The sequence below is a fragment of the Sorex fumeus genome, unplaced genomic scaffold, assembly GCF_029834395.1.
Source record: "Sorex fumeus unplaced genomic scaffold, SorFum_2.1 ptg000078l, whole genome shotgun sequence".
NCBI lineage: Eukaryota > Metazoa > Chordata > Mammalia > Eulipotyphla > Soricidae > Sorex > Sorex fumeus.
The window spans coordinates 5,525,030-5,548,119 of record NW_026606135.1 but is presented as its reverse complement, the minus strand read 5'-3'; the positions used below and the strand labels follow the sequence as shown (position 1 = coordinate 5,548,119).

The following is a 23,090-nucleotide window of genomic DNA, read 5'->3' as shown; positions in this document are numbered from 1 at the left end:
TCCTTCCCTTTCGTATTGATGTGATTGTGGAGGGGGGCATATTGGGGAATACACATACTTGATTGTGATGCTCACACATTTTAGTTGTGGTGGTCACTAGGAAGTTAAATATCAGCTGTAGAGCACACACAGCCATAGTGCCAGGTGTTGAATTCCTTTTAGTTTTAGTGCTTGCCCCTGAGCATGTGGGAAGTTGAACTGACTACAGTGCTTGGGTGTTTTTTTAGTTACCAGGAGATGAATGCTTTTATTTCAGTGCTCCATGGCTGTGACTGCAGTGTGGCTAGAAATCAGTTGTGACATTGGGGATCTCAGACTGTGCTGGCAAAGCAGGCACATTAGCCACTGAGCCATCACCTGGCCCCAGGATTTATCTTTTCTTATTTCGTTATTCATGTATACCTTATTTTCTTTATTCATTCATCCATCTGTCATTGGGTACTTGATTTTTTTCCCCCGTACTTTATTATAAACCCCTTCAGTGGATATAGATGTGTCTATGTCTTTTCAAATTAGTGTTTTGTATGATTTGGATTGATACCTTAGAGTGAATGCCTGGAAGATCTAGTTTTAATATTTTGAGATTTCTCCAATACTATTTCCATAGAGGTCTGAATCAGTTTACATTCTCATGAGTAGTGTGTGAGGGTTCTTTAAAAATCTTTATTTTAAGCCAGAATCTGGAAAAAACCTGAGTGCCCGAGAACAGATGACTGGTTAAAGAAACTTTGGTACATTTACACAATGGAGTACTATGTAGTTGTTAGAAAAGACGAAGTCATGAAATTTACATACAAGTGGTACTACATGGAAAGTATCATGTTAAGCGAAATGATTCAGAAAGAAAGGGATAGTCATAGAAAGATTGCATTCATCTGGGGAACATAAAGTAACAAAATAGGAAACTAACACCCAAGAATGGCCGAGATTAGTACCAGGAATTTTACTCCATGACTTGGAGGCCAACCACACATACTAGGGGAAAAGGGAGCTCAGATAAAGAGGGGAACACCAAATAAAGGTGTTGGGAGGACCCTCCCATGATGGGAGAAGCATGCTGAAAGTAGACTTGAGACCAAACATGGTTGACACTCAATGTTTTTTTTGCAAACCACAACAACCAAAAGGAGAGAGAGAACAGAGGGGAATGCCCTGCCACAGAGGCAGGGGGGCATGGGGGGGATGGGGGGTGGGAGGGATACTGGGATCCATGGTGGTGAGAAATGGGCACCAGTGGAGGGATGGATATTTGATCATTGTATAATTGAAACCCAAGCACAAAAATGCATAAGTCTGCAACTGTACCTCATGATGTCTCACTATTAAAAATTTTTTTAATTAAAAAAATTTTTTAAAAATCTTTATTGTATTAGATATATTTGAAGGTCATTGTAAAAAATATGCTATTATGAAGAAATATGTAAATCAGAAAACTGATGTTCTCTTCATCTTAATCCAAGAATTAACAATTTAGTGTATTTTCTTCCAGATTCTTTTTCATGAATATGGTAACATACATTTGTAATAAATAGTTATTAAATGGGCTGCAGTGATAGCACAGTGGGTAGGGCATTTGCCTTGCAAGCAGTCAATATGGCCGACCCAAGTTCGATTCCTCCGCCCCTCTCGGATAGCCTGGCAAGCTACCAAGAGTATCTTGCTCTCACGGCAAAGCCTGGCAAGCGCCCGTGACGTATTCAATATGCCAAACACAGTAACCATTGTCACAATGAAGACGTTTCTGGGCAAATTGATGAACAATGGGAGGACAGTGACAGTGAAATGACTAACCCATAGTTACATTTCTAAGAGGCAGGAATAGTGACAGTATTTGCACTGCACTGCACTGCACTGCACTGCACTGCACTGTCCTCCCATTGTTCATCGATTTGCTCCAGTGGGCCCAGGAACGTCTCCATTGTGAGACTTATTGTTGCTATGTTTGGCATTTTTGAATACTTCACGGCTAGCTTGCCGGGCTCTCCAAGAGGGCGGAAGAATTGAACCTGGTCGGTCAGGTGTGCCGTGTGCAGGGCAAACACCCTACCTGCTGTGCCATCTCTCCAGCCCAACAGTATTTGAAGTAATAAAAATAAAGCTTACATTGGTATTAGGGCTATAAAGCAGTCTGAAATTTTGTAGACATGGTGACACCCAGTTCTTGAGAATTAAAAATAAACACCTGGGGTCTGTGGCTGTAGCTCAGTAGTATAACCTTTGCTTTGGTCTCTGGTGTCACAAAACAAAACAAAGCACACTGATGAATACACACATTGATACACAAGCACACATACACACATACTGATGCACACATGTGTATACATATATATTCATGCATGCACACAAAGCTTAGTCCCCTGTTAGTGAGCTTGACTGGTACCTATTCTCACCACAGATTATGTGGAACATCTTTACAAAAACACCTTGGGGCCTCCATTTGGAGAAAATACACTCAACATTATTGATGACTAAGCCACTTTTAATCATTTTGATTTTGGAATTTAGATCCATATTAGGAGGTAGTTGGGGGTTTACTCTCAGCAGTGCTGTGGGGGAGTAGGGTGGAGGTGGGGGGAAATGGGGGCATCTCCAGGTGTGACCCAAAAAGAAGAAAAAAAAAAAACAAAAAGAAAATGTTGAAAACTGAGGTCATCATTTGGATTCAGAGTTTAGGCAGAGGGGGCGCAATTAAAGGATTAGAATCCTTAAAATACAAAGATAATGTTATTCCCAAGCAAGATTAAGAGTTTAATTTTTTTTTCATTGAGAGTCTGTGATTTACAGTACCACTAATAGTGTTTTCTTATGTACATAATTCCAACACCAAACTTGTATACCAGAGTCTCCAAATCTTTCCCCGAACCACCTCAACACCCATCCCTCTCATTCCTTCACATCCAACTCAGTTGTGTAGATTAAAAGGTAAGGTAAAGGTAAAGGCCCTCCCGTTGATCATCGATTTGCTCGAGCAGGCCCAGTAACGTCTCCATTGGAGACTTTGTTGTTACTGTGTGTGGCATATCGAATACGTCACGGGGAGCCTGCCAGGCTCTGCTGTGCGGGCGAGATACTCTCGGTAGCTTGCCGGGCTCTCCGAGAGGGGCGGAGGAATCGAACTCGGGTTGGCTGTGTTGGCCGCGTGCAAGGTAAACGCCCTATCCGCTGTGCTATTTGTAGCCTTTGGACCTTTGTTTGTATCTTTTAGCCACACCTATGAGAGAGGTCATTATTGTATCCCTTTCCTTCGAACTGACTTGACTCAGCATGATATCCTCTAGTTCTGTCAATGTTGCTGCAAATTGCATGGTTTTGTTCTTTCTTGGAGATGCATAGTATTCCATTGTTATATACATCACAATATTTTGGTCCATCTCTCTGTCGTTGGGCTTTTGGGTTATTTATTTTGGCTATGAACGTACATGTGCATATCATTTTTTGAATTAATGTTTTTGTGTTTGATGCCACAAAGTGGCATGCTACTTGGATTCCTATTAAGTGGAGATATAGACTGGGACCAGAGAAGAGGAACTCTGAGATTTCTTGTTTGGGAACTGGTCTGTATTTTATAGCATTTGGTTTATCAGTCTGTTTTGAGAAAATGGGTCTATCTCTTATGTATTTATACTTTCTTTGTTTATCTAATTTTAGGTAGATCTTTTACGGGCGGGAGAAGTTCCTAAACCCTTTCCAACACACTTTAAGGATTTGTGGGACAATAAACATGTTAAGATGCCTTGTTCAGAACAAAACTTGTATCCTGTGGAAGATGAGGTAAGAATGTAGATGTGAAGTTCTGTTAAACCAGTGGCAAATTAATTTTAAAAATAACCACACACAAAATATTTTGAGAAAATAGGTTGGATATTGAGGAAAACATTAATCATGAATATTGCTAGTATTTGGCATCTTCCTTTTCACCCTTGGGTATAGGAGTTCAGTTTTCCCAGTGTCCTTATGGTTAGATGGGGTAATAAGATTAATTATCTTATGGATAATAATCATAAGTAGTACATGTAACAGAGCATAGACAACAGGTGTGAACTCTTGCTGCTCCTTTTCCCTTGGCATGGTGACAAATACTCAAGTGGAGAGGCTGGGAAGATAGCGCAAGTGGTAGAGCACATACCTTTGCAAGGTCCTGTTTTTAATATCCAGTACTACTGCATGTCCCCCGCCCCAGCCCCCTTCATCATTGTTAAGACTAGCCCCTGCGCCCACCAGATATTGCTGGGTGGTAACCCCTGTCATGTAAAAATAATTCAGGTGGACATGGTAGCACCTGTAATACCAAAGTAAGCTTGATACCAGTTGGAAAGTGGCCACCTGAGTTACCCAGATAAGCCACGAAGTTTCTTTTGAATAAACTTACTATAGTAAATCATTAAGAGAAAAAATACCCCCCTCCCCCCAAATACTTCTGGGTTATTTTTGTTTCTTTGTTTCGGCTACACTCTGATAGGTGTTGATTTAATCTATGGAAAATATTATAATAGTTGCTTGGTTGACTTCTGATTTTATGATGCAAATGAGCTTAGAATGCTTTCTTCATCTGTTTTTCCTTTTACTTAAAGAATGGTGAGCGAACTGCAGGAAGCCGGTGGGAGCTCATTCAGACTGCACTTCTCAGTGAATTCACACGACCCCAGAACCTAAAGGTGTGTTTTTTTCTTGTCTTTGACATGTTATTCTTAGAAGTGGGTTCTGTGTCTCTCCCTCAAATATATATTTTGATGCTTAATAGACACAGGTAATACATTTATATACAAAGTGCATACTTCCTGAGGAAGGAACTCTCCATAGGGACATTCTTGGTTTCCATTCTATTACTAGAATATGAATAGAAAAATTGAGAATTGTATATGACTTGCGTTGCCTAGAGCCTTGCAGAATAATTTGTTGAATCAGGAATAAGACCTCTGTTTCTTGATTTCCCTACCCAATTTCCTTCAATGCAGACTTCTCTTTTGTTTCAGAATTATCATATTTCTGAAATGTGTTTAAAGGTAAATTAAGAAAGACTTATGACTTCAGCAGTATTTGCCCAGGGGGAAGCTTTTTTGTAATGATTGAAGTACACAATAAGCATATTTTTTATTGCAAAAATTTTCTATTTTTCATTGCTCTTATTTTAGCTACTAGCAGTTTAATAATTTATTGATCTTTGGGGGATAATTTTTTCATTTTAAATATTTTAAACAGCAAGGGTAGAGGTAGTTTTTCTAATATACAAACTATGACAAGTGTGTATATGTATATATATATTTCATGCTACATCTGTGTAAACTTTTAAAGTTTTTATAACTAAAACAGTAACATTTTTTATACTTCTTTGTATATGACTTTCACTTTTTTTTGAGAAACTGAATTTCTTAGAGTAGTTTCAGGTTTTATATCATCTTTTCCATGTATAGTTGCGTGCTGTTCTTAAACTGTCTATACTATATTATTTTGTAGTTCCTATTTTATGTTCTTTTTTCTTTATGTGAAAAACATTGATATTTTGTGCCATATGTATTTTAAAAGTTTCATTTCTTAGTGGTAGTGTTTCTCAATCTTGTAACGTACTTACGTATTTATTTTGGTTTGGGGGTCTTTACCTGGTGGTGCCAGGGCTTATTCCTGGCACTGTGCTCAAGGATCACTCCTGGCGGTGCACAGGGTACCAAATGGGATGCCAGAGATCTAACCAGGGTCAACTGTGTGCAAGCATCTTACCAGCTGTACTCTCTCTCTGCTGCAGCAGGTTTTGTTTTTGTCTTTGAAGTGTAAAAACAACCTTAATGTGCTCCAAAGGTTTTGAAAATTTTGTCGTTTTTCATTTTTAAATGTGGGGTGGAATTGAACCCAGGACCTCCTCAAACATGAGAGGTTCTGCTGGTGAGCTGCCTCTGTGGTTCTTTGTAATGTACTTTATTTTCTTTGTTTTATTTTTTTTTTCTTTTTAGGTCACACCCAGAGATTCTCAGGGGTTACTCCTTGCTCTGCACTCAGGAATTATTCCTGACGGTGCTTGGGAAACCATATGGGATGCTGGGAATCGAACCCAGGTCGCCCGTGTGCAAGGCAAGAGCCCTGCCTGCTGTGCTATCACTCCAGCCCCTGTAATATACTTTTTAAATTTTGTTTTGGCTTTTTGGGTCACACCTGGCGATGCACAGGGGTTACTCCTGGCTCTGCACTCAGGAATCACTCCTGGCGGTACCTCAGGGGACCATATGGGATGCTGAGAATCGAACCCGGGTCAGCTATGTGCAAGGCAAATGCCCTACCCACTGTGGTATCACTCTAATCCCCTGTAATATACTTTTAAATGGAAAAAATCATCAGGGTTTTCCAGAGCTTTCTTATTTTTAGTATAACATTAATTATATTTGTGTAAACATAAAACTAATAGTTTGGTACTTGTATAGCTATTTCAATTTGATTTTATTTCTGTTTAAGTGTTATGAACCATGATTTGACTTGTGTTCACTATCACAGTCAAAACCATTTGTTGTCATTCAACAAACCCTACATCAAACCAGGGGCTTTTATTTCTTAAATTGAAGTTCAAAATAGCATAGTATGGATTTTTTTAATGTATAAAGAAAAAAATTGTTTATACTATATTTATTAATCACAGTCCATTGATGTTAGCATATGCAAAGATGGAATCTCTATACACAATACCATTGCAGATAAATATAATAGTGACCACTTTGAACAAGGTTATGTATAATTTAACATTGTACTGTGGTATTTCTTGGGATATCTCAATCTTTCCAACATTTATATCTATTTATTGGCCTTGATTCCTATGGTGTGTTGTCATTTGGACTTTGTTATCCAAACTACCACTATAAACTGTAACAAACACAGAAGCAGAACACCCATAAATACTACCCAGATTCTTATGAGAAACATTATCTTAGTGTTTTGACTATATAAAGAAGGCTCTTTTTAAGAACCTGCTTTTTTTTTCTTAAGTGTAAACACAGAATAATCATAGAGTTCTAAATTACATTCTTTTTTCACCACTTAAGCAGTTCCTTAGTGTGTCATGATTACTTTAGGAAGGGTAATTGCTTTAATCTGAATTGCCCTTTCTTGTTTATTTTATGGTAGATTCAACAGAACAGAGTAATCCATCGAGATTTTCTTCTACCTGCATATGGTAATTGTTTCCTTTGCTGAAAGAACACTGTGAGAGGGAAAGGAAATACCAAATCCCTCTTGCGGAATTTACTGTATTTATTACTGTTTTTAGCCATTTGCTGTTAAATTAAGAGAGGGTCAGTACTGCTAAAAAGTTAAGAAGTTCCTTTTAGAAAGGAACAGTTTCCTCAAACATTGATTTACAAAGTAATATCTACGTAAGTGAGCTGTGTAATAAGACAAAGAATGGACTTCTTTATACTTTATTGTATTTATTATGAATTATGAACTGAAAAGCTCTCAACAGTTGAAAAATAGGAATATAAAATAACTTGCAGTTTTTCCACTAGAACATCTCATAATAGTTTTGAGATCTGAAAATTAATACTTAACGCTAATTATAAGGTCCATAAAAGGATTAGAGTAAGTGGATATTTAAAATGTTTACCAATGTAACAGTTTTGAGGATTCTTTCATGTCCTTTAAAATCTATTTAAAGTGTAAAATTTCATGAAATTTAGCTTTTGCACTTCCTTTGAGTTTCTACTACATTGTAGGTTACCTGCAAAATATTTCTGTTGTGGGACTGGAGTGATAGCATAGCAGGTAGGGTGTTTTCCTTGCACATGGCCGACCTGGGTTCAATTCCCAGCATCCCATATGGTCCCTTGAGCACTGCCGGGAGTAATTTCTGAGTGCAGAGCCAGGAGTAACACCTGAGCATCTTGGTGTGACCCAAAAAGAAAAAATACATATATATTTCTGTCATCCCAAAAGATTTCTTTACCTTTTTGTGATTGATTTATTTTTCTGTTTTCACCCCAACCTATTATTCATTTGCCCTTTTTTAAAAACAAAATTAAGAATCAAAAACCTATTGGCTGATTTTTATTTTGTATAAATGAAATTGCTTTGTATGTTTGTATGTCTGTCTTCTTTTACTCTGAATGAAAGATTTTCTTGATTTATCTGTATTGTTGAGTATATCAGTAGTTTTCTCCAGTATATGCATAGTTTGTCCATTAGACTATTTTTTTTAAATTTTTATTAGTGAGACATCATGAGGTATAGTTATAGACTTACAAATTTTTGTGTTTGGGTCCATTAGACTTTTTTGTGTAATAACTTGTGTGTAGTTCTGAAACCAGATACCAGAGATGAGAAACAAGTCTTACAATCTTTTCTTTCTTCATTAAAAATGTTTTATTACTTTGAAATAAAAGGCTTTTTTTTTAAAATGTTATTTTTTGATGTTCTACTCAGTTCCCCCACCGCTTTCTTAAAGGAACTTGGAAATCTTTTGATTCCAAGGAAATTGTATAAATTTTGTTGAGTCATATTTGGGGAGAGGGGAAAGGCATACCTAACAATGCTCGGGTCACTCCAGGCAGTGCTCAGAAGACCATAAGCAGTTATTGGGACTGAACTGGAGTCAGCCATGTGCAAGGCAAGTGCCTTACTCCCTGTACTATCTCTACAGCCTACCTTATTTTTTAACCTAGATGCTTAGTGACAGTTTTTATGCATGTATTTTTCAGGAAGTTTTTTTTTAATTTGTTCATTTTTAAAAACTTCAACAATAAGAACATTTGGAAAGATTATATTGATTATTTCAGTGTTTTTTCAATCTTATGGTCAATATATATCTTTAGTTAAAAATAACTTGGAGGAGCTGTTGTGATAGCACATCGGGTAGGGTGTTTGCCTTGCACGCGGCCGACCCGGCTTCAATTCCCAGCATCCCATATGGTCCTCTGAGCACCGCCAGGAGTAATACCTGAGTGCAGAGCCAGGAGTAACCCCCCGTGTTTCACCTGATGTGACCCAAAAAGGAAAGAAAAAACTTGGAATTGGGGCTAGAGCAATAGCACAGTGGATAGGGCGTTTTTCTTGCACGCGGCCGACCCGCGTTCGATTCCCAGCATTCCATATGGTCCCCTGAGCACCACCAGGGGTAATTCCTGAGTGCAGAGCCAGGAGTAACCCCTGTGCATCACCAGGTGTGACCCAAAAAAGCAAAGCAAAACAAAAAATCGCTTGGAATGTGTTTGAATATAATTAGTAGTTTATAAATCATATTTATCATGATACAAATATAGCTGTGCATTCTACAACATAGGATATCATATCGTTACTTTGGTGAGCATATATGTATGGTGTTGGGGTTTAAATCTCATGCCTCAGACATGACAGGCATCCCTTCTACCACTGAGCTACATACATCTCTTGTCCTTCAAAATAGAATTTTAAAAGGTGATGTGGAATATAATCGTAAACAATCGCTTTTTCTGCATAACTGATAAATTATTTTATATATTCCTCTTTGGTAACCTGGTGTATAAGATGTACTCAGCAGTTAAAGTCACACCAGTAGGTGGCATACTGCTTTGACGTTTCACTACATAAATGTGTAATTTCTGTCACCTTCTGGAAGAGAACCAATTTTTATAACTTGTGAAAGTATTCCTCATTGTTTACTGATCTTTCCTCACCTGACAACCTTCATATACATTCTTATTGCAACTTAACTTTCTCCATGAAATTTTACTTATTTTTATTGGCAGGGGAGGGTCTTCCCAAATAGTGTTCAGGGGGTCACTCTCAGTAATGTTCAGCCAGCGAGGCTAGGGTCAGTGCTTGCTACTTGGAACTTACGGTGTTAAGCACTACACTTATTGATACTGGGGATAGGATGGTGTGCAGTGCCAAAGTTGGAACTCAGGACTTTAAGAATTCAATGCTTGCATTCTAGTCCTTTGTGCTATCTTCTTGGCTCCTGTCCCAGCATAACATAGATGTCTTGAGATAGTAGTTTATAATTCATATTTGACAACATAGTGTAATAATAATTGACGGCCAAAAATCATTATCTTATTTTGGGATTTTGTTGTTGTTATTTTGTCTCCCAGTTATTCTTGGCCAGCTGGCTGGTGGTCAGTGTAAGGATCAAAGGATTTGATACTGCTGGGGCTATGTGGGATAGGGACCACCATGTTGTGCTGGGGAATCCTAGGGTTGTACCTGTGATATTCAGGGGACCATGTTTTGCTGGAGATCAAAATGGGAACAGTTGCTTGTAAAGCCTATGCTTTAAGACCTGTACTATCTCTCTGACCCTACCTTTGCTTTTTTAATGTCCCAGGATCTTATTTTTGTGCATTTGGAGTTTATCATCTATCGTGTAGTTTACATGTCGTTTACATGTGTAGTCAATAATGGTATTTTTTTCCTAAACTCAAATCTTTCTAATCTCATTTTAAGTGAATAATACATTAATGTGTTATTTATTCATAAACACTGATGTGGAAAACTAATGGTAGGAGGAAGCTATCTAGTATTAAAAATTTTACTGGAAGTTCATGAAGGAAGTAGACTATTTATAGCTATTTCACTTGGCTTTATCATGAAATTTTTGGTTTTTATGCTTTTTCCACAGGAAGCTATTCTGAAATATAATGTGGCATATTCGAAGAAATGGGACTTTACTGCTTTGGTTGATTTCTGGGATAAGGTAAAATGTTCATTCTTTTAACCATGAAAATAATATGACAGTTCTATAAGAATTGAATAAACATCCTGTTAATTCAATTGCTATCACAGTTATTATTATACTTTTTGTGAAATATTTTCTTTATTATTTAATACTCGCTTTTAGGAGCGCAGGGCGCCCATTCCTGATTCTGTGTGAGCCTAGAGATTTCAGTCACAATAACCGCATACCTGGGTTTTTCAGCGGATTCATTCTCATGCATAAGGGGCTTATCCTAGGCCTGTGGAAATCAACCATGAGTTTAGTAGCAGTTGGGTTCTCACACTATATTTTTTAAACATTTTCTATTGAAATAGTAGATTCTTAAGACATTGCAAAGAAAATGTACAGGAAGACCCTATATGTACTTCATCCCACTGTCCTCATTACATAACTAATGCAGTATTAAAATCAAGAAATTTCAGTAAGAGCTTATTTATGTAGAGCTCACCTATTATACCTGTACCCAGTTATATGTGAAAATTAATTGTAGTATTATTGCTGCCATAAAAAAATGTATTATGTGCTAAAAGGTTGAAAGTATATATAGACACTACTTTGAGTACAAAGAGGCAGGGAAGACAGAAAAGAGATCCCAGTTGAGATAAAGCTTAACTGAGTCTAAAAGAAAGTAAAGTTAAGCTGCACGACTGAAAAGTGATTTAGTCATTTGTATGTCAGGTTTGGTAACATTCACAAGATAATACTGGAGAGATGAAATGAGTGGGAGAATATGATAAATATAACTTAATAGGACTGAAAATAGATGAGGTTTTAAAATATATGGTACTGATAGCTCATTTTGTGATAGCAACTTGAAGGATGAATTTGAAGGGAGAAACTCTGTACATAAGGTCAGCTGTATATTGTCACAATAAACCACCTGAGTCATGGTGATGGCATAGATGAGACAGGGATAATAAAATAAGAGTAGTCAAAAAGTATTTAGGAAATAAAATTATTTTGCCTTAATGTAAGAAGATAACGGAGAGCTAAAGATCAAGATTTCAGTGTCATCAACAGGTCATGGTACTGTATTAGTGATGGGAGTAAAACAAAAACTAAATTACAGACTCTCTCTCAAGGAGGAGTATGGGAAATGGGTAAGTTAAAAGTCAGTAAGAATAGTGATACCTACACTAAAACATTCAAGGACAAGAAAATGCTAGGTGGGCATGGGGAAGAAGTCCAGGAAAGTATGCTGGTAGAAATATCCTAAAGTGTAATTCTGTTTTTAGGTACGATGGATTTGAGGAAAGAAATAGGCCTTTTTTTTTCTTTCTTGGATAAAACTAAGATAAAAATACTGAAAATCAAAATAAAGGAACTAAAATAATTTACCTTTAAGATAACATCAAATCTATGAAGTGTGAAACAGAAGTAGTTGGAGAGTGATATAAATACAGATAGAAAAAAACAATGAAAAGATTAAGAACCAAAGAATAATGAGAAGGGTGTGGTGCAGGAGTGTTATACTTGAAACCTATCATTAACGGAACCATGTTATAATGAAACTGTATTATTAACAGTATTGTAAACCATGATGCTCAAAATAAATTTTTAAAAGATTCCATTTCAAAAGGGGAAAAAAATAAACATAGAACAAAAAAATAATGAGGAATTACGGCAAAGATGGCTAAAAGAAACAAAGTACAAACCAAGATTTAATGATAAATCCTCGATGAGGACTAACAGTAAGAATTGTGATTTACTTCCTTCCTCTTCCTGTTCCTCCTTCCCTTTTTCAAATATAAGTTTCATTTGTTAAGAGCAAAGGAAGCAGGTAGGTGAATATTATCAGACTTGGAAAGTACAGACAGCAAAGATGAAGGAGAATCTAGATTCAGCATTTTTTTTCTTTTTATTTATTTTCTATTGCAGTATAGTTTATATGATATTAATGACATCATTTGATAGTTGCAGAGCTCTACAGTAATCCCTTCAATAGTGATTCTAGGTCCCTCCACAAATATTCCACATTTTCTTCCACTACCCCCTCAGTTCCAAGTTATACTATGTATCAGTTTTCAGCTGGGGATCATAAACCTCCTGTGTGGGCCCCAAGTTATTTCAAGATGTAAAAGGCCCTCCTGTTGTTCATCGATTTGCTCAAGCGGGCCCAGTAACAGTCTCCATTGGAGACTTTGTTGTTACTGTGTCTGGCATATCGAATACGTCACGGGAAGCTTGCCAGGCTCTGCCGTGCGGGCGAGATACTCTCGGGAGCTTGCCGGGCTCTCCGAGAGGGGCGGAGGAATCGAACTCGGGTCGGCCATGTTGGCTGCATGCAAGGCAAATGCCCTACCACTGTGCTATCGCTCCAGCCCAGCTGAAGACTATATAAATGTGGATATGCAGTAGGAGGGGTGGGGGTGGGAAGCACAGAAAAGAAATAAGGTAAGAAGGGAAGAATGGTTAGAAAAATCTTGATTAGTATCTCCCAAAATGGGTAACAGTAGTCCCTGGGGGTGGGGGACTGGAAGGACCCAGGAGGGCCTCAGTATTTCTGAATGCCATGGGCAAGGGGGATAGGGGGAGTGTTTTCTGTTTGTTCACTAAAAGGAGGTAGATTTCCCGGGGAACTTCATACAAATCTAAATTTTAATATTTTAGTGACTCTGATTAGCTCTCTTTTGGCTCCTACAGTTCTCATAAATTAATTTAATTCAAGCTGTAAAGCAATGCAGACATTATTGATTCACTATTGTGTCACTGAGGGAAGAAATCCAAAAAGGTTAAATTCCCAATGAACTCCAAATCAGAGGTTCGAAAGCTAGAGAGATAAAGACATTAGCTGTAGTCTTACGGAACATTCAAGGTTGCTTTCATTTGATTAGATTTTAGCTATGGGCTCTTTTATGACAAATGTAAAAAGGACACTTTAAATCTTTTAAGCTTTGAAGACTCACAAAATAAATTAAGAAGAACTGCCTGAAGAACACAACAAAAGGCTACTGTAGAAGGTCACAGTCTTTAATGTTTTGTTCATTGGTCAAAGAAAGTTGTTCTGCTTTGAAACTGGTTATAACAATATATTGCCTTGACTCAACTCAACTTTTTGCAAATTATTACAAATTATTTATGAAAAGTGACAGTTTACAATTTGAAAGTGACAGTAGAGAAGAAAGGTGAAGCCAAGTGTACTGAACCCAGTACACACAATCCCTTGGACTATTTAAATGGCATTTGGAGATCAAAACCTTCTATCATTTATGTTTGTGTTTCTTTCTGTTGCTGCTCAATATGATTTCCCTGGACAAAGTAACTAATCAATATCTGTTACCTACGTATAAGTAAATTCAAGCATAAAGTATTACACACTGTCCTCCTGTTGTTCATCGATTTTGCTAGAGTGGGCCCAGTAACGTCTCCATTTTCAGACTTCTTGTTACTGTGTTTGGCATATTGAATACGTCACGGGTAGCTTGCCAGGCTTTGCCGTGCGGGCGAGATACTCTCGGTAGCTTGCCAGGCTCTCTGAGAGGGGTGGAAGAATCGAACCCAGCTCGGCAGGGCTGGCTGTGCTATTGCTCCAGCCCAAGCATAAAGTATAGGTAGACTTATTGGGTTGTTCTCATCTTTGGGCTCTTTGATTTTTGTGGAGGGTGCTTGGGCCACACCTAGCTATGCTCAGAGCTTAGTCCTGGCTCTACATTCAGGGTTCACTCCTGGCAAAGCCTTAACGTCATATGGGGTGCAAGGGATCGAAATCACATGTAAGCCACGAATGCCTTACCTTTTGGGCTATGCTTTGGCTCAACCGATCCATGGTTCAGGGGCCCATTTTCTTCTTTATTTTGTACATGTGAAAAAATAACAAAGGACTCAGATGTTATTAAACCTACTCTCTAAACCTGTTTTATTTGATGTAACTAATGCCATTCAGCCCCACACTTCTTCAGTATTGCATGGTTTCTGACCAAAATTCAGTGACTATTTTCAGACTCATCTGTATTTAAAATTAATTGCAGTTAATAAAAGTAGCCTAATGCTTTTGAATAAAATTAGGTGCATTTAGAAAATCCCCGATGTAGGGGCTGGTAAGAGTACAGCATTTAGGGTGTTTGTCCAGCATGCTTCCAACCCAAGTTCATTCCCTGGCATCCCATATGGTTTTCTGAGCCCTGCAAGCAGTGATACCTGAGCATAGAGCCAGCAATAAGCTCTGTGCATAACTGAGAGTGGCCTGAAAAAAACCCAAAAAATCCCCAACTGAAGACTGGAGAGATAGTTAAGCAGAATAGAGCCCATGCTTTATGTGCAGATAAATAATCTGATCCCCTTGTCTACATATGGTCCAAGATGGGAGAAACCTCTGAAGTCTGCTAGGTATCACCTAAAAATCACAGTTGGAGAGTTGGGTGGGGGGTGGGGGGATGGGGAAATCCAAACAGAAAATTTCAGGTATACATATTTATACCATCCTGCTGTACATATGTCTGGGAACCTTTGAATCTTGAACCTTGAACAGCTCTATTGACCGTTTCTCTGGTTTGGCATAACTGATAGTATTAGATTCATGTATCCAAACAGGAACCTCTTACCATATATGACTGTTTAAAATTGAAATTAAAGGACTGGAGAGATAGTACAGTGCTAAGATCCTGGCAGGAAAAAAATACATGCACACACACACACACACACACACAAACACACACACACACACACACGCATGCATATAAAGTAATAAGTAAGAAAATAAGCATGACTGGTGGCATTCCTTTTGGGAAGAGCAGAAGTTTCATTCAGTGCAATAGGTCATCTCTAAAGTTCCTTCTACAGCTCACACCTGAATATAGCATAGCCCATTTTAAAGGAATGTTTTTATTGTAATAACATTTGTGTTAATTTTTAATAAATTTGTGATATTTTTCTTGTAAATATTCTTCCACCATTGCTTTCTGTTGAGATCAAGGGTAAATATCTAGATTTTCTGCCACCAGGGGGGGCCCTCACCTTTTGGAAATGTTATATTTGTTTCACCCTCATTGAGTGAAGTTCAGACTGTATTCATAGTAGGTAATTGAAGAATAAAATTAATAATTAAGCTCTGTAATGTGCGTGCATATCATTTGACTTGTATGCTAAGTTGTTTTCTAAGTGGTTGCGTGTGAGACTCAACCAATGAACTATCTTGAAAATTATTTAAAAGTTAAAACAGAGGCTATAGAGATTGTATAGCAGGTCAGGCCCTTGGCTTGAACATGGCTGATTTGAGTTCAGTCCCTGGAACCCCATGTGATGTATCCAAGTTTGACCCCTGGAACCAGAAATAGTCCCCAGAGTGCAGAGCCAGGAGTAAGCCTTGAGCACTGTCAGGTATGGTGCAGCCCCTGCCCCCCCCAAATATATAAAAACAAATAACTTAAAAGTATTTCTTACAGTTAAAATGTGTTCTTTATTGAATTTTAAATTAAAAGCTATAGGAAATGATTCAAGTTATTATTTACTGTATTTCTTGAACAATTTTTTTTGGTTTGTTTTGCTTCCAGATAACCATTAGTTACTTCTCTGAAATCTTGTCATGTTGAATTTGATTGCCTGTCTGTGAAAGATGGATAATAGTTTGTATGGTATTGAAAGTGTCTCTTGACTTATATGTAATAGCATTGTGGTTTGGTGGTGTTTGCTAAAAGTGATTGATAGATATGGCCATGTAGCCTTACAGTAATAGAAGTGAGAGATGAGAAAGACCGATCAGCGCATCTTGTGCAAGTGTGGGGATTATTCCCTAAAGAGTAATCATTTACCATAACAGTATTGAAAAGTTTTTTTTTGGAGACACAGGGCATTGTGGATGTGTTGTTATGGTTTGTCCATTCTAAGTTAAAACCACTCTTTGCATTTTATTATTAGCATGGAAAAAAGCATAGTGATTATGAGTAAATACTGTTTAGAGAAATGTTTCCTTAATGCTTCATAAACTTACACAATTCTATTTTTCATGTTGTTCTAATGAAATTTGTGTAGGAAATTGTGTGGCTGTTTTTGATTAGAGGTATGTTCTGTTCTAAAAATTTGATGTAGGTATTCTTACTAAATTGGTTGTGTTCCCAGATTGGTTGTTACTTATTTGGATTAAGTAGTACATGATGGTGAAATTTCCACATCCATCTATAAAAGCCTGTGAATTTTAAGCCACTGACAGCTTGTTTTCTGAATGAAGTGAGAATTGTCATGTTGAGTTCTGTCATTAGAAACAGAACAGTCTTTAGGTGAAATTGGAAATTGAGTTATAAAGATCAGCAGGAAGACTCTCATTTTATTTCTTCTTATCCCTGCACTAGCTGATAAGAGCTGGATTTGGAATTGGAATGAAGAATAAAAGGATAATTCATGACCTTGTACTTTTTTTTTCTTCCTTAAACTGTCAGCTATGGGGAGGAAACAACAGTATTTGATCAGCCTGATGTATTTCATATCAAGTAATAGTCAAATTACTGACTAATACAGATTATTTTCGGTGTAAATTATAGGACAAATACCATAAGCTGGCTGTTTTCTTCTGTTCCTAAACCAAATCATTTCAGATGTGTGTAATGAAGTGTGATTTTTATCGTGCATCCCAGGTTTGAGTCAATTGCACTTTAAAAATCCATAAGAAAATCTTTAATAGCTATTTGAAGGGGAAAATTAAGTCAAGCCAAAAGATGGTAGAGAGGTAGGGTGACTTGTGAACACTGATCTTTTTCACTGTCACCACTGCTGTCTCATATTAACATTCAGCCTTTCCTGTCCTCTTGCTCTCTGCCAACATACTCATTTTGTACTTTTTTTGATGCCACCCTATAAAATTCAGGGACAGTCTTATTTAGGTCCACAAATTCATATTTGTGTCTTGAATATGAAAATATTAGGCTGGCTATTTCTTTATACCAACTGGACTTTATTTAAATTTGAGTACATTTTTATTGATGCCATAATTGTCATGGGGATACACATGAGAGATCACTCTGTGGTTGGCCTGTCAGACTTGCATGAGCCTTCAGGAATTAAATGGAATGAGTGAGTTTGTTTTCTTGTTAACTGTCATATTATTCTCTTCAGAGTGTCAGTTTGAGTCACGCACAAATAAATGTTAGAAGTGTTCACCTTCTCCATTGGATTTTTTTTTTTACCCTTACATCATTTTAGCAATTCAAAAATTTTTTTTCCTTGCCTATGTTTGGTTTTGTTAGTAAAAAACATGCCTGAAGAATAAGTAAATTTGAAAGATTCTAATGATTGTGTTTATGTTGTTTCACTTTAATTTTTGAGTATAAATTGATCTTTTGGAGTTATGAAACTCTAGTGATAGATTTCTTTGCTAAGTTTCAGATATATGACAGAATGTTTAATTAAACTACACATATGCAGTTTAATTTACTTGGGGTTTAGAGGTGATGATCAAAGTATTATCCAGTAGATCTCTTCCAGGCACAGATGGCTCAGTACTGAGAGTTGTGGTTCCGCTCCATCCTTGCAGTGGTGGAGACTACCATAATTTACCCAGGTGGTGTTCAGGGTCTGTAGGGCCACACCCAGCAGTGTCCCAGGGGCTTCACACACTGGTGCTGGATGGAGATGAGGGGAGAGGTCATGTGGTGCCAGTGTTTGAATTAGGTCCTATCAAGCCGTCTCCATGGCCCTACTTTGCTTTTCTTTCAAAAACAAAACAGAACTTTTAGAGTTGCTTGCATTTCAACTCGGTTATGTAATTTTTCTTCCTGTATGGGGTTCTCTTCTCTCCTCTTTCTTGAATGTATTTTGTAAAAAATAAATTTTTATTTAATTAGAGAACCTTGATTTACAGAATTATTGATAGTTGAGTTTTAGGCACACAATATTTTAACACCACCGGTGTCAACTTCTCTTTACCAGTGTTCCCATGTTCTATCCCTTATCCCCCGTCCCTATTTCTTGCTTGCCATCTTGTTAGTCATATCTCAAAGGGTGATTGGAGTTTAGATTTCATTTCTTAATTGTTTTTGAGTCTGTGCTTGGATGTATGTCACTCTCCCCATCACCACTATACCCGAAGTCCCAGACCCTTGTTCCCCCATTAATTCCCTTACTCATCTTCCCTCCCCACCTCAAGTTTTCTTCTCTGGCCTTCACCCCCTACACTCTGGAATCAAAGGTGACTAAAACAAAAAAAAGACAATTTTTTTTGCTTTTTGGGTCACACTCGGTGTTGCACAGGGGTTACTCCTGGTTCATGCACTCAAGAATTACTCCTAGCGGTGCTTGGGGGACCATCTAGGATGCTGGGAATTGAACCCGGTTTAGCTGCATGCAAGGCAAAAGCCCTACCTGCTGTGCTATTGCTCCAGCCCTGAAAACAACATTTTTTTTTAAAGCTCATTTTGTCTTAAGTGTCTTTTGAAGAAATATACAAAGAAAATCCAAGAGAGACAATTAGTTTGAATAGAGTGAAATCATTTGAATAGACTCTTAAGCAAGACATTAAAAAGTTTCTTAAGTCTAGGGCTGGAGAGATAGTACAGCAGATAGGGCTCATGTCTTGTACTCAGCAAACCTGGTTCAATCTCTGGTACCCCATATGGTTCCCCATGCCTGCCAGGAGTGATCCCTGAGTATGGAGTCAGGAGTAAGCCCTGGGCACAGCCGGGTGTTACTCAGAACCTAAAAGGAAATAAAATAAAAACTCTAAAAAGAAAAGTTAGCTAAGTCTTATTGCTGAGTAGGACAGCTATAGGACAAGTGTATCTATAGAAGCACTTCTTACTAGAGAAGAGTCAATTTCTGTGTCTTTATTATGTGTAATGCACATATTTGTGTGTTTGCATGTATACAGATGCATGGTAAATATGACTAAATGAACATAGATGGACCATGTACATAGCTGAATTATTAGTTCAAGGAGTTTGTACTATATTGAAAGGACTGCACAAAGCCATTGAAAGCTTTCAAGTGGAACAGGGACACACCCAGGTGTACTTAAGCAGAAACTAATGGTAGGCTTCCAGCAGGGAAGCAGTTAAAGACTGAATGAAGAACTAAATCAGGGTAGCTTAGAGGTGATTAAGAGGAGGTAATGAATATGTAAGATCCTGCTGGATCAATCAGTTGGCACTTATTTGATGTTTGGTGGTAAAAAAAAAAAAGGCTCCAGAAAGGGTCTGATTTACGGGCACCCATTAGATAATAATATTTTGCATTTTTTATGGACTTTAGAATTCATAAAACACTATTAAGCCTTTACACTCTAAATAGAATTTTTCTTATTATTGCTGAGGAAATAAAGAATTCAATGATTTTTCTAAAATAATAAAGAGAAAAAATATAAATCTTATAATTGTCTTTTATTTTTTTGGTCAGTTTACCTAAAATACCCTTCTTTATAAACTTGGGGGAAAAAACATTGATATATTGTCCCAAATTATGCTGCTACTTTTGAATATGAGACATTCTTTTTTACCTTTTTTTTGAGTTTTAATTTCTCCAGATGTTCTTACGTTTTCTACTTTGCAGTGATACTTTCAGAATAAAATGTATTTTTTAATAAAAATTTTTAGCGAAGTCTTTAATCAGAAAATGAGTACTAAGAACTATGCTTGGTATTAGATTACAGGATATATAAAAATACAAATCCTGCTTTTGCAGGATTTTACAGATTTGAGGAGAAAAACATGTGAATATAAGAAGCTGTAGTAAATGTCTGTACATGTGATTCTAGAGTAATAGAAAGGAACTAGGAAAATTAGGGAAGTCTTTCCAGGGAGATATGAATCTTGAAACAAAATAATTTAACTATGATGAAATGTTAGGCAAGGCAGAGGATGAATTATGTAGCAGTGGGACTGAAAGAGTACAGCAGTTAGGGCTCATGCATAGCATGTGTTGACCCATATTCAGTTCCCAGTAGCGCATCATTCTCTGCATTGCTGGATGCAGCTCTGAGGCCCCCAAACACACCAGGTATGGCCTTTGGTGCTCCCAGCACTGAAGGGAAGGAGTAACCCAGCTATCCCTAGCACCTTAGGGCTAAGCAGCAGAGCTTTTAAAAATTTATTTATTTATTTATTTTGCCAGGGGCATGGGGGCACACCCATGCTCAGGGATTACTTCTGGTGGTGGTTGGGGTACCATATGGGATTAAACCCCAGTCAGCCACATGCAAGGCAAATGCCTTAACCCACTGTACTATCGCTCTGGCCCAATAGCAACAAAGCTTTTAAAATTGTACTTGGTGCATGTCAGAGACTGGGGATTTGAACGGCTGACCATATACTTGCAACATCACTGTTGTTTTGATGGTAAGATTGTATTTACCTATTACTTAGAAATTAATTTGAGTTAAGAGCGTTATGCAGAGGGGCTTGCATATATTGTAATATAAATATTAGCATCATTAGTAATCAAAAAAACATAAAATGAAAATAGTGAGTAGGAATGTAGATCAAGTGGTAAAGCACATGCCCTGTTTGTGTGAGGCCTTTAATTCAGGTCCCTGATATCATAGCTCCGAGGGTATGTGTATATATTATATATCACGGTCACGGTCCTCCCGTTGTTCATTGATTTGCTCGAGCGGGCCCAGTAACGTCTCCATCATGAGGCTTCAAGTTACTGTGTTTGGCTTATTGAATACATCACGGGTAGCTTGCCAAGCTCTGTCGTGCAGGCGAGATATTCTCGGTAGCTTGCCGGGCTCTCCGAGAGGGGCAGAGGAATCGAACTTGGGTCGGCCATGTTGGCTGCGTGCAAGGCAAACACCCTACCGCTGTGCTATCGCTCCAGCCCTCAAGCAAATGAATATCAAACAATCCCCCCTGAAAAAAAAACCCAGCCATTAAAATTTGTGGTATAGTTACATTTATTCAAATAAGACATGTTAGTAGTGAATATTCTGATATATTTAGCTTATGAGTGATATTTATTTTCTTTAAATTTTTATAATGAAAGACATGATGGAAACACATTTTGTTTCTAGTGACGTTTATAAAACTATCATGGTGGGAAATTTTTAAAAATAGAATGGTATTTAATCTTCTTTACGGGAAGTTTGAACTCTGGAAGTTCAAAATTAGCATCATTACTTATGAGCTTGTAGACACCAGAAAAAGTTTCAACTTGTTGTTCCACATTATTTTGTTGTGTTTTATCCTGAATTTTTATGATTTGAGTGGTGTACAGTTTCACATGGTGCTCACAATTTCACTTGGATAAACCTAGTACTCCAGGATTGCATCATACATATTGCTTAGAATTCTGCTCCTGTGATACTTTCACTTATTTTGTGCCAGGCACTGTGCTTAGTGATGAATGAATAAGTCCTTGGTTTTACAGCACAGTTCAGATTTAGTTATAGTTGATGAAGTTTTTTTGAGCAGAAATAGGTAAAAACTTATTTTCTATTCATATCCTTCTAGATATTGAAGGCATCCATAATGTTTTGACATTTGACAAATTCAGTTACTATATTATAATAGTTTGTCCATGTTTCTGTCTGTGGAAGGAAGAAAGAAAGATAGCCTCTCCACAGTCACCATGATGAGATTTCAGTAATTACTATCCTTCAAGGTTACAACTGACGTCTTGAAGGGTCATAGAGAGAGCATAGAAGTTTTCAGCTGTGAAATTCATGTGGTCAGTGACATCTGTTACTATTTACAGTTCTCTCTTCATTCCTCACAGAGTTTCTTCTACATAATAGATGCTCAAATATTTGTTTACTGGCCATTTGAGTGAATTAATAGATCTAGACTCTAAAATATATGGGCAAAATTGCATTAAAACTTTGAATCTCACTATCAATTCTGAGTGATATATTGTACAATTTATAAGGTTTGACTAAAAGACATTATGTATATGAATATACACCAGAAACACTTGTTATATATAATTATATATGCAGATTATTCAATGGATGGCAGTGCTTATGGGAAAATTTAATAAAACTTTTATTATCATCATGTAAATGCTTATTTTTCCTATAATTATTATCATCCCTATTATTATATTATGATAGTGTTATTTATGGTTCTTGCTTCTTAAAGATATTATGTATTATAAAATATTTTTACTAATATTTTGGTTTGCATTATACAGATGAATAAATTATAGAGATTAGTATAGAAGTTTTTTTAATATGAGGTTTGCATAAAGATACTCATATTGGAGGAGGGCTGAGAATGTTGCTCAATGGAAGAGCACTACTCTGTATGTATGAGACTCTAGTTTTGATCCCTGACACCAATACAAAAAAATAAAAAACATCTAGGAAGGTAGAAAGCTATGCTGGTGTTTTAAATTATGCTTTTCATCTTACTAATTAGCTTGGTTAGGTTCTCAAATGATATTTTTAATGTTCTCATTTGTGTTTCTAAAACATTAGGCATACATCTGCTGTGTTGACAATGGTGTTAAAGTTCAGTGTAATAAAAATTTATCAGATAAAGTATATCTTGAACCTTGTGTCGAT

The 23,090-nt window shown here is 37.2% G+C and overlaps 1 protein-coding gene across 1 annotated transcript in view; it reads left to right on the top strand.

Annotated features, from left to right (window-relative positions):
- Positions 1-23,090, top strand: part of PARG (poly(ADP-ribose) glycohydrolase) — a 102,958-nt gene that overhangs the window by 16,321 nt on the left and 63,547 nt on the right. Inside the window, exons 5-7 of the mRNA XM_056130413.1 lie at positions 3,649-3,771; positions 4,572-4,655; positions 10,571-10,645. Coding sequence (XP_055986388.1) covers positions 3,649-3,771; positions 4,572-4,655; positions 10,571-10,645 — 282 coding nt within the window. The remainder of the gene's footprint in view (positions 1-3,648; positions 3,772-4,571; positions 4,656-10,570; positions 10,646-23,090) is intronic.